Source organism: Abramis brama (assembly GCF_963993115.1).
Source record: "Abramis brama genome assembly, chromosome: 9".
NCBI classification, from domain to species: Eukaryota; Metazoa; Chordata; class Actinopteri; order Cypriniformes; family Leuciscidae; genus Abramis; species Abramis brama.
In genome coordinates, this window is record NC_139971.1 from 16,127,198 (window position 1) to 16,143,817 (window position 16,620).

At 43.2% G+C, this 16,620-nt stretch overlaps 1 protein-coding gene across 1 annotated transcript in view; it reads right to left on the reverse strand.

Moving 5' to 3' along the window:
* Positions 1–12,269: 12,269 nt before the first annotated feature.
* Positions 12,270–16,620, reverse strand: part of cd151l (CD151 antigen, like) — a 125,062-nt gene continuing 120,711 nt past the window's right edge. Inside the window, exon 8 of the mRNA XM_084123929.1 lies at positions 12,270–13,535. Within this exon, the coding sequence (XP_083980055.1) occupies positions 13,476–13,535 (60 nt within the window). The 3' untranslated portion in view covers positions 12,270–13,475. The remainder of the gene's footprint in view (positions 13,536–16,620) is intronic.

A 16,620-nucleotide genomic window follows, 5' to 3' on the forward strand; every position in this document is an offset into this window, starting at 1 on the left:
CAGACTTAGCCCCATGGCCGATTCCGGTGAGAAGGGATCTCCTCTCTCAAGCCGGCGGCTCGATTTGGCATCCTCATCCAGAGCGCTGGTCTCTGCATGCATGGATAATCAACGGATACCCGTTGTTCTGCCAGAAGGGGTCGTGAACACGATCTGAAATACCTTTCGCTCAAAACCGCTTTTCGGATAGCCCTGTCATCAGTCAAGCGTGTGGGTGACTTACATGCGTTATCCATTAACGCCGCGTGTCTCGAGTTTGGACCTAACGACTCCAAAGTCATCCTCAAGCCGAGACACGGTTATGTCCCCAAAGTGCTTGGCACTCCTTTCAGAGCGCAGGTTATTACATTATCGGCTCTACCGGAATCCGGTAGCGAGGTCGATCTTAACCTCCTCTGCCCTGTTAGAGCGTTAAGGGTTTACGTCACGTGCTCCGTCGCCTTCAGGCGCTCGGAGCAGCTCTTCGTTTCGTTCGGTGGGCGCGCCAAGGGCCTCGCCACCTCGAAACAGAGTCTGTCCAGATGGATAGTGGACGCTATTGCGGCAGCATATGCGTCTAAAGACCTGCAGTGCCCTTTGGGCGTTAGGGCTCATTCCACTAGAGGCATGGCCTCTTCGTGGGCTTGGTCCAGCGGGATTTCTATTCATGACATTTGTATGGCGGCAGGCTGGGCCTCCCCCTCTACATTTGTTAAGTTTTATAACCTAGAAGTCCCTGCCCTGCAGGCTAGACTTTTGTCAGTCTAACTTTTGAGTATGTGCTGTTCAGATTCGTTCATGCGCAGGCTACTCTCACATTAATCCCAGCTCCCCTGGTTGAGCTGCACTATAAGGATTGATATTCTCTTTTCAGTATGGACCGGCTGTGCCGCTCCGTATTCCCTGCCACATGACACTGTGTGCTTATGTACATGTACTGGCCCACTTAGTTGGCCGTCTATTCCCACTAATCTATGTTCCCCGGGTGTGCTCCCTGGGACTTTATGTGGTGGATGCTTGGCGCGCACGGCGTTGACAAGGGGTTCCCGTAGCGTAAGCAACTTACGCAATACGAGAGAACCTCTCGTAAGAGAACGTACTCAGTTACTAACGTAACCTCGGTTCTCTCTAGAAGAGGGAACGAGTATTGCGTAACCTGCTGTGCTCGCGCCACGAGCTGATCTCGCTTCAGTCGATGAAAACCAGGTAAGCAGCCTCCGATCCCGTCCTTTTATACGCTAAGCCACCCCCATTCTGGCGGGCTGTGACGTGTGAGGGCGCGACATCACGCAGGGCTCAGTGGTAGGCTGCTGCAGTTGCCGCAGGGCAGCCAATGAGCGCACTAGTTAGCCCGCTCTAGGTCTGCTAGCTGCTGCAACGCGTTGACAATATATACAAAATTAAGGATAATTTTTTGGCTTCATATCTCGAGAAAAGATGACTTTACCCGTAGCGTAAGCAACTTACGCAATACTCGTTCCCTCTTCTAGAGAGAACCGAGGTTACGTTAGTAACCGAGTACGTTCCAGCATTAAGATTTATGTAAGAAACAGTTAAATAAGAAAAACATTCTTAACTTTAAATTAGAGCTTAAGATCTGGGCTCTGATACTGTTTGAAACGACTCAGTTCACGTGATGCTCATTCTCGCTTTCTACTTCAAACGTGAACAAGTCAACATATTTGTGTCACACAGCTACGTTATACATTGGCAGGAAGATCATTTTTAGTGAAAGTTTTATGGATTTGTTTCTTACACAAACCGTCTCAGTTATGTATGTAAAACTCGTTCCCTGAAGGAGACGTGGTCGACGTGTCGACTGATTGGGATCACGCTAGGAGCCTGTCATCTTCGAGTATTGTAAAAATGAGCCAATGGACATTGGCGTGAGTGAATCGCATCACATGCCCCGCAGCGCGGGTATGAATACGGAAGTGGATGCACGCACCAGTTGTTTTTTGCTGAGGAGCCGAGCAAGCCCATGTCAGCGGTGGTACAGCAATAGTGGCTGGGGGACTACGTCTCCGTTACGTCCTTCAGGGAACGAGGGTTACATACGTAACCGAGACGTTCCCTTTCAGTCGGGCACGTTCGACATAGTCAACGTGTTGACCGATTGGGATCCCTACTAAGACGGCACTGAAGGGCCACTGTCTTCACAAAAGGCAGAGGGGTTATCTAGCCATAAATAAACTTTTGACCTCACAGGTGTGAGGACAGTAAAGACAGTAAAATTTAGGTTTTTGATCCTCTCACTGGTTAATACAATTTGAATCCTGATGTCTCTTATGCCGTGATGCTGTTTGTTTAATTATTGTTTTTGCCACAACAACTGGTGTCAGAAGTGGGATCTCGCGGAGGTCTCTTCTGGTCCTGAGACAGATGAATTGATGAATTGATCATCTCAAAGCACCAGGCTTTGATCTTACCTCGAATACTGAGAGAGAAGAGCCAAACTGCTTTCAGGGCCAGGAGTGACTCGACTGAGATCAGAAAGAACCCGGTGGCAGTAAAAGCATCTCGGGTAAGAGACAGTAAAATAATTTTATTTTGTGTGGTGTAATTTGATATGACTGTGAGTGAACCATAGTGGCTGGAACTATCTCTTTGGTACGGGCAGAGAAGGTTTTCGAGGGGGAGATTGTAACCTGAGGAAGTCAAGTCAATTTTATGCCGAAAACTAGCTCGTAAAAGTGGACGGAAGAGTCACACCTGATTAATTAGGAGAAACCAGAATCAATCGAGCGCTGGAAAGCAATCATGGAAAGATTTTGAGTAAGCCGTAATTACAGAGCACATTTGCTACCCTTGCCGATTTGAGGTGACAAAATCAGATCTGTTGAAGACGTTTGACAGATTATTAGACGCGCGTCAAAGGAAAATCCAGGAGAGATAGAAATCAGCTAATATGGGGTCATCTCAAAGCAAGCTTGAAAAAATGTTATACACCGGTTTTTCTGTAAAATGGGAAAAAATTACGGTCAGAAATGCATGCAAGAAATTGGGAAACGGATAATTGTTTAACAAAGGGGTTGTTGTAGTCGTGTTCAGCATGTGTGTAAAACTGTGAACAGACAGTAGTTTGTTGAACTGAAAAAGAAGATAGAAGAAAACGAAAATAAATGCAGAAAGAATTAGCATTTAGGGAAAGATTGTAGGAAGATAGAATTTGATAGAATTTACAAACAGTGAATTGTTGGATGGAAAAGAAGCAGATAAAAGAGAACAGAGTCGATGCAGAAGGAACTGGCATGTAGGGAAAGATAGAATGTTTTTCCTGATGGAAATTACAAACAGTGAATTGTTGGATTGCAGATAAAAGAGAACAGATGCAGAAGGAACTGGCATGTAGGGAAAGATAGAATTCATGGAACTATTTATGAACGCCTGTTAAGGCAAATTAAGTTGAAATGGTATGAAAAGTTTGATCAAGCAGAATGGGGAAAATTCTATATTTTAGAGATAAAATAATGATTGAAATGATGATGTGAATACATTTTATTTTATTAATGTTATGAAAACAAGGGTATTTAAGAATAGATTGGCATATTTTTGTAACAAGAGTTGAAGGTGCAAGCGGCTAGGATAGCTGTCTGTGTAATTTAGGGACTGAGATATGAGTAATATAATCGTGTGGTTTCTGTGAAACAGTAGAGATAGGTGGGACTGAGGAATAATCATAATATTAAGTTGAATCTTCAGACTAACTATTTGATAGAAGAATAAGCTTTCAAACCAGTGTTGATGAAATTGATGACACGTTAAATTTTTATAGTGTATGAAGAGTAACTGAACAGTCCTGATACAAATAGTGAGATAAGAGAGAGCAAATGCTGTAAGCAGCTCTACTCAGCTCTGAAGAGATTTGCAGATGATGTTTTGTAAAAGTTTGATTGTGATTAGAAAAAAAAAAGCCAAAACGATACAAATTTGAAGAAAATTCTGTGTTAATATGGGTTAGAAAGTAGATCAATGTTAATATGATGAAATTAAAGATTTAATTTAAGAAAGAAAAGGAAATAAAAATAGGGTCATAAGATTGAAGACTTAAGAAATTATTTTTTAAAGAAAAGAATTATAAAAGTACCGGTTAATGTAAAATTACAGATAAGACTAAATGAGTTGCAAAGTACCGGTAACTAAAAGGATGATTGTGTTTTGAATGAAACGCTTTGATAAGGTTTTAGATGATATAGAGAGACAAATCTAACGAGTGATTTATAATAATAATAAAAAAAAATAAAAAAAGTATCACAAGCAGAGAGTGCAGCCTCAAAAGTTAGTGTGAATCATAGAAGCAGATTGATAAACTCCTAGAGAAAACATTGAAGTTAGGTATTAAATTATGGTAATTGAGAACCTGACAACTAATAATAATAATAATAATAGATTTTATTTATAACGCACTTTTCATTCCGAAGAATCTCAAAGTGCTACACAAAAGAACAACAATAATAACTACAGAATACTAAAAACCATAAAAACAATAAAACAATCAGCACATAAAAGCCTTTCTAAATAAAAAGTCTTCAGTTCTGCCTTGAAAGTGTCCAAGCTCTGTACTTCTCTCAGCTCACTCGGGAGGTGGTTCCAAAGCCGCGCGCGGTGCAGCTGCGTCCCCCATAGTACGAAGTCTGGTGGTCGGGACCTGAAGAAGTAGGTGGCCTGATGATCTGAGAGTGCGGGGGGAGGATTTCAAGGTGATGAGTTCTTGTAGATAAGGTGGTGCATGTCCAGTGATACATTTGTGTGTGTACAGCAGAATTTTGAAGTCGATCTGGAATGAAACAGGGAGCCAGTGGAGTGAGTGTAAGATGGGAGTTATGTGATCATATTTTCGGACTCTCATGAGGACTCTGGCAGCGCTATTTTGGATGTATTGTAGCTTCTGCATGTTTCTGGCAGAAATCCCAATGAAGAGTCCGTTGCAATAATCCAACCTGGTGGAAATAAAAGCATGAACAAGTTTCTCTGCATCCGGAAGAGTTAAAAGAGGACGTAGTTTGGAGATATTTCGAAGATGGTGGAAGGAGGTTTTGCAAATATATTTAATGTGTTCATTGACCCTCCCGTGGACCCACCACCTGCAGGAGGGACCGTAAGGGGCCGGTGCTAAGTGGATTGGGCGGCAGTCGAAGGCAGGGGCCTAGACAACCCGATCCCTGGACGCGGAATCTAGCTCTAGGGACATGGAACGTCACCTCTCTGGCGGGGAAGGAGCCTGAGGTTGTGCGTGAGGTTCAGAGATTCCGACTAGAGATAGTTGGGATCACCTCTACGCACGGCTTGGGCTCTGGAACCACACTCCTTGAGAGAGGATGGACTCTTCACCACTCTGGAGTTGCCCATGGTGAGAGGCGGCGGGCTGGTGTGGGTTTGCTTATAGCCCCCCAGCTCAGCCGCCATGTGTTGGAGTTCACCCCGGTGAACGAGAGGGTCGCTTCCCTGCGCCTTCGGGTCGGGGATAGGTCTCTCACTGTCGTTTGTGCCTACGGGCCGAACGGCAGTGCAGAGTACCCGGCCTTCTTGGAGTCTCTGGGAGGGGTGCTGGAAAGTGCTCCGACTGGGGACTCCGTCGTTCTACTGGGGGACTTCAACGCCCACGTGGGCAGCGACAGTGACACCTGGAGGGGCGTGATTGGGAGGAACGGCCCCCCTGATCTGAACCCGAGTGGTGTTCTGTTATTGGACTTCTGTGCTAGTTACAGCTTGTCCATAACGAACACCATGTTCAAGCATAAGGGTGTCCATCAGTGCACATGGCACCAGGACACCCTAGGCCGGAGGTCGATGATCGACTTTGTGGTCGTTTCATCCGACCTCCGGCCGTATGTCTTGGACACTCGGGTGAAGAGAGGGGCGGAGCTGTCAACTGATCACCACCTGGTGGTGAGTTGGATCCGATGGCGGGGGAGGAAGCTGGACAGACTCGGCAGACCCAAACGTACTGTGAGGGTCTGTTGGGAACGTTTGGCCGAATCTCCTGTCAGAGAGATCTTCAACTCCCACCTCCGGCAGAGCTTCGACCAGATCCCGAGGGAGTCTGGAGATATTGAGTCCGAGTGGACCATGTTCTCCACCTCCATTGTCAACGCGGCCACTCGGAGCTGTGGCCGTAAGGTCTCCGGTGCCTGTCGAGGCGGCAATCCCCGAACCCGGTGGTGGACACCGGAAGTAAGGGATGCCGTCAAGCTGAAGAAGGAGTCCTATCGGGCCTGGTTGGCTTGTGGGACTCCTGAGGCAGCTGATGGGTACCGACGGGCCAAGCGGACTGCAGCCCGGGTGGTTGTGGAGGCAAAAACTCGGGCCTGGGAGGAGTTCGGTGAGGCCATGGAGAAGGACTATCAGTCGGCCTCGAAGAGATTCTGGCAAACCGTCCGGCGCCTCAGGAGGGGGAAGCAGTGCCCTACCAACGCTGTTTACAGTGGAGGTGGGCAGCTGTTGACCTCGACTGGGGATGTCATCGGACGGTGGAAGGAATACTTCGAGGATTTCCTCAATCCCGCCGTCACGTCTTCCATTGACAGATAACGTTACCTTGCCATTGAGGAAGCAGAGGCTGAGGGCTCGGAGGCGGACTCGTCCATCACCCAAGCTGAAGTCACCGAGGTAGTCAAGAAACTCCTCGGTGGCAAGGCACCGGGGGTGGATGAGATCCGCCCTGAGTACCTCAAGTCTCTGGATGTTGTGGGGCTGTCTTGGCTGACACGCCTCTGCAGCATCGCGTGGCGGTCGGGGACAGTGCCTTTGGACTGGCAGACCAGGGTGGTGGTCCCTCTTTTCAAGAAGGGGGATCGGAGGGTGTGCTCCAACTATAGGGGGATCACACTTCTCAGCCTCCCTGGGAAAGTCTATGCCAGGGTACTGGAGAGGAGAATCCGGCCGATAGTAGAACCTCGGATTCAGGAGGAACAGTGTGGTTTTCGTCCCGGTCGTGGAACACTGGACCAGCTCTATACCCTCTACAGGGTGCTGGAGGGCTCATGGGAGTTTGCCCAACCAATCCACATGTGCTTTGTGGATTTGGAGAAGGCATTCGACTGTGTCCCTCGCGGCATCTTGTGGAGGGTGCTCTGGGAGTATGGGGTCCGGGGCCCTTTGCTAAGGGCTATCCGGTCCCTGTACGACCGGAGCAGGAGCTTGGTTCGTATTGCCAGCAGTAAGTCAGACTTGTTCCCGGTGCGTGTTGGACTCCGGCAGGGCTGCCCTTTGTCGCCGGTTCTGTTCATAATTTTTATGGACAGAATTTCTAGGCGCAGCCAGGGGCCGGAGGGGGTCAGGTTTGGGGACCACACGATTTCATCTCTGCTCTTTGCGGATGTTGTTGTCGTGTTGGCCTCATCAAACCAGGACCTCCAGCATGCACTGGGACGGTTTGCAGCCGAGTGTGAAGCGGCTGGGATGAGAATCAGCACCTCCAAATCCGAGGCCATGGTTCTCAGTCGGAAAAGGGTGGTTTGCCTGCTTCAGGTTGGTGGAGAGCTCCTGCCTCAAGTGGAGGAGTTCAAGTATCTTGGGGTCTTGTTCACGAGTGAGGGAAGGATGGAACGGGAGATTGACAGGCGGATCGGTGCAGCTTCTGCAGTAATGCAGTCCCTGTACCGGTCTGTCGTGGTGAAGAAGGAGCTGAGCCGCAAGGCGAAGCTCTCGATTTACCGGTCAATCTACGTTCCTACTCTCACCTATGGTCATGAGCTGTGGGTCATGACCGAAAGGACAAGATCCCGGATACAAGCGGCCGAAATGAGCTTTCTCCGTAGGGTGGCTGGGCGATCCCTTAGAGATAGGGTGAGAAGCTCGGTCACTCGGGAGGAGCTCAGAGTAGAGCCGCTGCTCCTCCACATCGAGAGGGGTCAGTTGAGGTGGCTCGGGCATCTTTTCCGGATGCCTCCTGGACGCCTTCCCGGGAAGGCGTTCCGGGCATGTCCCACCGGGAGGAGACCCCGGGGAAGACCTAGGACACGCTGGAGAGACTATGTCTCCCGGCTGGCCTGGGAACGCCTCGGTGTCCCCCCGGAAGAGCTGGAGGAAGTGTCTAGGGAGAGGGAAGTCTGGGCATCCCTGCTTAGACTGCTGCCCCCGCGACCCGGCCCCGGATAAGCGGTAGAAGATGGATGGATGGATGGATGGTGTTCATTGAAGGTCAGCTGCGGGTCAAACCTAACCCCTAGGTTTGTAACTGAGGAGGAGAAAGTGATGGCTTGGTCGTCCAAGATGAACTGAGATACGGGAGAGGAGTGGATCTGGTGCGGGGTTCCAACAAGTAGTGCCTCAGTTTTACTGGAGTTTGGCTGGAGGAAGTTGCTTTTCATCCATTCCTTTATCTCCAGAAGACATGTGTTGAGTCGCGACAAGGTTGTGGAGGGGCTTGGAACAGTTTTAATATAAAGTTGCAAATCGTCCGCATAACAGTGGAAGGATAGTCCATGTCTGCTGATGACAAAACCGAGGGGAAGCAGGTATAGAATAAATAGGATAGGGCCGAGAACCGACCCCTGCGGAACACCACATGTAACAGGGAGCAGCCTGGACTCACAATCTCCTAATATAACTCGTTCAGTCCTGCCAGAAAGGTAGGACTGAAACCACTGCAGTGCTGTTCCCGATAGTCCAACTGTATTGTGAAGGCGGTTCCGAAGGATGGTATGGTCCACTGTGTCGAATGCGGCTGTTAGGTCGAGTAGAATGAGCAGCGATGGTGATCCTGAATCAGCTGCCATGAGAAGGTAATTTGTCACCCTTAGCAGAGCTGTTTCAGTGCTGTGGGCCAAACGAAAGCCTGATTGAAATACCTCATATAGGTTATTGTGTTCTAGATGGTTGTGAAGCTGAATGGCGACTTCCTTCTCTAGAACCTTTGACAGAAAGGTGAGGTTGGACATTGGCCTGTAATTTCCCAGGATCTCTGGGTCTAGGGTTGGTTTCTTAAGTATCGGACGAATGACAGCAGCTTTAAGGGCAGGAGGGACAACGCCTGTTTTTAGTGAGAGATTAATAAACTCAGTGGTGATTGGGCTGACACTGGGAATGAGTGACTTGAGCAAAACAGTCGGGATAGGATCCAAGGTGCAGGCGGACGGCTTCATTTTATTGATGGTTTCCTCAACATGGCTCTGCTGAACCTCTGTAAAGTACGGAAGGATTGTCAAACCACTGGACAGGGGGTTGGAGGACGATGGAGACAGTGATGGAGAGCCATATATTGAAGAGCGGATGTTATTGACTTTAGATCTAAAAAAGTCAATGAAGCTGTTGCATCGCTCCACTGTGGTTTCAGTGGATGAAGATGATTTCGGCTTCAGGAGATTGTTTACTGTAGAAAAAAGCTGTTTAGAATTTCCAGTGTTCTTATTGATGAGGTTGGAATAAATTTGAGCGTGCACCCTTCAAGGACTTCAAGAACTAAAATTGAGATGAAATTTGAAACGTTATTAAGAACTAGAATAAATATTATTCTTTCTTTAAGATAAAATAAGCAGAAGCAGTGTTACAGGATTAACAGTTGCTAAAATGTAAAATATATGAGAAAGGCATTTGATTAAACAAAAAGCTTGTTGTTGACTATGAAAAGAACTAAGAGCTGATGTTTTGGGTTCAAAAGATAAGCTTGTGATTTGGCTGAAACAGGTTTGCTTATCTGAATTTGGTGTGTGCTTGGCTGAACTGCCAGTGCGACAGAGACTTAATCTGAGTATGGGCAAAAGACAACAACAAAAAAATTATGTTTGTATTGAAAACGTATGTAATTTATGGCAAAGATGCCTTAAGTTGGGCTAGAATTAAAAGTTTTCTGTTTTTGAAGATGCAAAGGGGGAGTGGAGAATACACATATGGACTGGGCGAATTGTCGGGCAGTACAACATATGTAATGTCCCTGAGGTGACTCCAGCCATAACGGGGGAGACCGAACCGTCAGAGATGGCAGGGCAAACGTTGACCGAAAATGCATGCAGGTCCCCCATTTCTTTTTTCTCTCCATCTAGTGAAAAATCTGTTTGACATGTCTATACATTATATACTACATATACTAGAGATGTTAATAGACATCCAACATCCAACAATAGATTTGTATTCTAACATTTTTATATTGTAAAACTATAGCTGTAACCATTTCTGCAAGTACTTTACTGTTGTAAGAATTGATAAATTAGGAAATTCCAGACAGTCTGTTTCGGGGGGTGACCAGACCCTGAGAGGACAAAAGGACCTCTCTGGAGATTACCATTTGAACTGGCCCTCATGCACCATCAAAACGAAAGTCTCACCTCCGAGTCATCCGAATCTACATCTCTTTCCCTCTCCCCTCACCCCCTCTCTCTCATGCTCAGATGATCACCTGAAGATCACCCAAGAAAATGTATAGTTTAATGTGAATGATTATCACAGAGTATTTTCATGTTTGGTATCATTTAAAATGTCACAGTGCGACTGGTACAAATGTCCTATTTCCAAATAAGTGAAACAAAAGGTAATACGGTTTTTGAAGGTTTATGGATAACTAGCACACAAGGAGGGGTTGGCCTCTAGACAAATGGTCTCCCTACACCCAGAGGTGCTACCTCTGAATGCAAATTTATTTTGTTAGCACGTTTCCATGTGAAAGAGGTCCGACTATTTAATGAAATGCAGCAGGGAGATCGTGGCCTTTTCTGTACTTCAGATTGGCCCGTGAGGCTGAGAGAGAGATCTCTTAGCCTCACGTATTTCTTAAAGTTGGGTTTGCATCTTCTTTCTATTCCAGAGCATTTGATGTTTTGTATCAATTATCTTTGAATTGATTATGAAATTGGCATGATACATTTACCTGACATAATAAATTGTTACATGTGACTATTCTAACTGATCTTGACATTGTTCATTTAATGGTTAAAAGGAATAGTCAAACATTCGCTCACTTTTAGTGAGGCACAGATATTATTAAAACCTTTCATTTATGGAGTCAGATGAATTAACGAGTAAAAATATATGATTAATATATTGCATTTAATCACAAAATACTTTGCCTCGAGAAAAGGACAGTAACGCGGCCAAGACCTTCCGCGCTGGTCGGACGCCGGACTTTGGGCCGATTTAGCGCGAGCTTACACTGTAAAATAATATCTATATATATATATATATATATATATCTTGAAGGGGATCACTGATTTCAGTAAAAGCTTGGATGCACTAACATTATATTTACTATTTATTACTGGTTCTGGATTTTTTTTTTTTTGTCTTAACTAGCATAACAAGGATGGTTTAATATTACGTGTTGTAATATGTTGTACGTTTTGTAAAATTTTTCAAATGCTTTAAATGAAATATATATATATATATATATATATAAACAGTATTTGGATGACTGCAGTAGAATATGTTTGTATTTTTATTTTTTTAAACAGTAAATATTGCATTTAGAACATTTCACATGTAATGTTACTATATATATATATATATATATATATATATATATATATATATATTCCTCCAGAAGCAAACACAACATTTTTCTTATTTTGTTTAAATATCGTATTTTTTCATTTAGTACCGCCCTTCGGTAGCTACAGAAGATACTTACATGTCTGTCAAAAGACAAATGTGGCAAGCAGGACGAGGAAGAGGGCCGTGAGAGAAATGTGCGAGGCCGGTGGAGTGATTATTGATGAGCGACACCTGCGCGCCGCACAGGTCTCGTATCTCTGACGGAGGAGCTTTGGAAGCATAAAAGGAGGAGCGACGACATTGAAGGACGAGAGGACCAGGCCTGGACTTTCACATTATGTTTCGTTTATGTGTGTGCGGCAGTCGTCCGTGAGGGGTTGCCGCCTTTAATATATAAATAAACACAAAACTAAAGTCTTTAAATGTATGCCGGTTCCCACCTAGCTCCTTCTTCCCACAACAACTAACCTCGTTACAACAAATTAAGTACAATTTACCTTGATCTTCAAATAAAAAAAATGTATAACCCTTAATGCATCGCATTTGCTTCTGGAGCATCAGTGAATGTTTGAACCTTTTGTAATACTTGCGTACGAGTCCCTCAGTGTGAAAAGATGGATCTCAAAATCATACAGTCACTGCTATAAAAGGTTCAAATATGCAAAAGATAAAAGAAGTGTACTAATATATATATATATATATATATATATATATATATATATATATATATATATATATATATATATATATATATATACACACTTTTTCTTAAATCAGAGACCTTTGTTGTTTATACTTCCATGTATTTTGAAATTTATATTTGCATAAATAACATAGCAGCATTAAATGGAATAAAGAACAAAAGGTTCTGTGGCAGAGATTTAATATTTTGATTGAGGATCTGGGAGATCACACATACAAAGAAAAACAAGTACATATAAGGTTTCATATATAAAATACAGTCCAAAATTTAAGTTATTAAAATCCCTTGAATCAATAAGAATAATAAAGGCATTTAGATAAAGGATTTAAATGAACTTTCTAGCTCAGTAGTACATTAAATGTGTGAATGATCATAAAATCATAAACTGTATATTTATTACTGGATATGTGTCTGTGCCAGTGTGTAGTTGGAAATGATTTAATGATCTGAATCTGAGATGGTCTGCAGATCCCTCAGTTGTTTCCTTTCTGTTTAAAGGTGAAGTATGTAAGATTTTTTATGTTAAAACACATTCTCCTAATCCAGTTTATGGTTCATTGACTACTATTAGTATGCCATCCATGGGTTTATCTCCCCCAAAAATGTAAATATTGAGCCTCAAAACATTAAATTAAAACATTGAGAGCAGTCTGCTCAGATCCATCTTTCCATCTCAACCTATTTTGAGAGTGGAGTGTCTACAGTAGCAGGCGGAGCAAGAGGGGGTTAAGCCAGTGTGGGACCATGACTTGCGCTTGACATGGAAAATGAAGTGCAAGCAAAAATGTGCTGCATTTAGACGTTCAAAGATTAAACAGGTCATGAACACGTCAAAGCGAACGGAGTGCTGAGATATAAAACCCAACAATGGACGCTTCAGTACCATACAGGATTATCATGCACCCGTTCAAAAACACAAATGCACCAGTTTATGTTTACTTTCATGTGTCCAATGCAGACCTCCACAAACAGTCATGGTGCGTCATGTCAAAAAAATGCGCCTATTGCAGCTATGTTGGATGGGTTTATTATAAGCGTGACGCTTGCGTTCACTCTAAACACTCAATTGCTTACTTATGACACATAGCAACACAGCTAAAAGTATTCCTAATTTGTACTTTTATTGAAAATAGCTTACTTTTACCTGTTGAGAGCAGGTCATGAGCACCCATGAGACCTTCATGAGCACCCATAAGAGATGTATTTGTGATGTTTGAGTTGGGGGAGGCACGACACACGAAAGGTGCATTTCCATTAGGTGCCACTATAGTGTCGCAGAAACTACATACTTCACCTTTAAAATTTGTGAAACAAAAATGGCATGGAGGATGATGTTCATTGATTAATGCTGTAGTTGAGCTGTGTCTCTTCAGTATGGCTCTGCTTTTAAACTCCTGTACAGGCAGCAGGTGAAACACATGCCGAAAATCTGAAAGAACGTATGAGAGGAAAAGCATGATATTAATACAATTCCATATAATATCATACTGAACATACAGTTGTGGCAAAAAAAAAAAAAAAAATCATATAAACAGAACTCCTCATTATATACCATGTGTCAAATTGATGATTTATGTCTCTTTATTTATGACCCCTGTCACTCCCTGTAGATTGACGGGTCATTAGGATCCTGTCACCCCTGATTGACATGGCAGGATGTGATTATGCATTTATGGAACTGTCCCAATACTCATACTTGCAACCTTTGCACTAGACCACTTGTCTACTTACATGTCGTATTTCCTGTATTTTGCCAGTGTTCAAGCGGGTGTGAAGACTGCAAGTGTGTGTAGGGCTTTTGATTACTCAATGGGACACACTACATACATTTGTAAAAATGTAAGTACTGAATTATTTTTACTGGGCTTTATTTACACTTTTTGATTTTCAATGCTTTGCATTTTAAAATAAAATCTCTGAATGTCTGTTTACAAGTTCCTATGTAACAAAAGATCATTTATTAATTGCAGTGCTTCTAATAATTGATGAAAAGCAGTTGCAAACATTTTGCAAAATACACATACTCATCTCTGCACCAATGGTTTCACTACAGCAAACTGTCTAATATTATCTTTAAATGAAGCTCTAACTTTATTTTATTCTTAAAATTCTTTAAAACAGTCTGATGTCCAACATTGTTTCTTCAGGAATGCATGCGAGTACCTTCCTCACATGGAAAAAAAAGAAGTCTTTGATGTACTGTAAAAAGAGCAAACTGTGAGCATTCTGATTACAAGAACAACTATAGAAAACAATTTTTTATTGTTTAGTACATTTTAAACATCTATATTTGAGAAGATATTTGCTAATTTTACAGTATACACTAGTCTAAACATATTTTAACATTCATCATATTACAGTGGAAACATTACTTTTCATATTTTATGTCATATTATATACATCATAACATATTAGGACTGTCAACGTCAATGTCTTAACGCATGTGTTCAATTCAACATCCTTAAAGGGTTAGTTCACCCAAAAATGAAAATTATGTCATTAATGACTCACCCTCATGTCGTTCCAAGCCCGTAAGACAGGGCTAATTCAATTAGTTTCATTCAAGGGCCGCATTATCAAATCGAAAAGTTGAGGTGGGCCGGTGGGTTGGTTTGGGGGTTTATCTTATTTATTGAAACATAACAGTTTCAATAAATAAGTTAAAGTAACCCTAAAAAAGTGTGGTATTTACTTGGAAATGTGGTACCCAACAGTAGCCTATGCAAATATATAAAACCATAATAAATAAAAAACTTGATAATTTACAGCTGTGTACAACTATTTTCCTTGGAACAAATAAATTATTTATACAAACTTATAGCTGTTGGTGAGAAATAATAATTATTTTATTAGGGGTTCAAGCACGAAGTGCTGAAACCCTATTGTAATTGTACTGATTTTTAGGGGTTCAAGCACGAAGTGCTGAAACCCTATTGTAATTGTAAGGATTTTTAGGGGTTCAAGCACGAAGTGCTGAAACCCTATTGTAATTGTGCTGATTTTTATTAGGGGTTCAAGCACGAAGTGCTGAAACCCTATTGTAATTGTAAGGATTTTTATTATTTTTCTTCCGCCGTAAAACGCATCGTGCAGCCCAAACCGTAAGAGCTGGAACCTTGAAACTTTGCCAGATGGTAGTACAAAAATCGAGGAGAGGTTATCAAAATATGACCCCGATTGGCCCATAGGTGGCGCTACAGCAACCAAAAGTTCAAAATTGCTCATAACTCTTAGACCGTTGGTCCCAGGATCAAGTGTCTTATATCGTTGGAATCCTTGGCTCAAGGCGGACAAAATGGCTATCTCCGATTTGGACGTAGGCAGGGAAAATTTTCTGCTATGTCGAATTTTGTCCAAAACCTACTTTTGCGAACTAGTCCCTGGTTTTTCGCCCGATCGGAACCAAACCAGTCTAGGACAGTTCTCTGGACTCTCTAGAACAATAATTATCAAAAAAAAGTTGAACTTTGCCATTTGGGTGGCTGTAACAGGGTCATTTAGGAAAAGGGGCCTGGCAAAATACACTCAAAAGCCTATAAATCCTACAGGAAAACTCAGAACTTCACCAAAATTGATGAGCATATGTGTCCTAACATGGTGAAGAAGCATGCCAAGTTTCATGCAGATCGGAGCATAGGTGGCGCTATAACTGGCAAAAAGCCTTCATTCTTATTAGGGGTTCAAGCACGAAGTGCTGAAACCCTATTGTAATTGTAAGGATTTTTATTATTTTTCTTCCGCCGTAAAACGCATCGTGCAGCCCAAACCGTAAGAGCTGGAACCTTGAAACTTTGCCAGATGGTAGTACAAAAATCGAGGAGAGGTTATCAAAATATGACCCCGATTGGCCCATAGGTGGCGCTACAGCAACCAAAAGTTCAAAATTGCTCATAACTCTTAGACCGTTGGTCCCAGGATCAAGTGTCTTATATCGTTGGAATCCTTGGCTCAAGGCGGACAAAATGGCTATCTCCGATTTGGACGTAGGCAGGGAAAAGTTTCTGCTATGTCGAATTTTGTCCAAAACCTACTTTTGCGAACTAGTCCCTGGTTTTTCGCCCGATCGGAACCAAACCAGTCTAGGACAGTTCTCTGGACTCTCTAGAACAATAATTATCAAAAAAAGTTGAACTTTGCCATTTGGGTGGCTGTAACAGGGTCAATTAGGAAAAGGGGCCTGGCAAAATACACTCAAAAGCCTATAAATCCTACAGGAAAACTCAGAACTTCACCAAAATTGATGAGCATATGTGTCCTAACATGGTGAAGAAGCATGCCAAGTTTCATGCAGATCGGAGCATAGGTGGCGCTATAACTGGCAAAAAGCCTTCATTCTTATTAGGGGTTCAAGCACGAAGTGCTGAAACCCTATTGTAATTGTAAGGATTTTTATTATTTTTCTTCCGCCGTAAAACGCATCGTGCAGCCCAAACCGTAAGAGCTGGAACCTTGAAACTTTGCCAGATGGTAGTACAAAAATCGAGGAGAGGTTATCAAAATATGACCCCGATTGG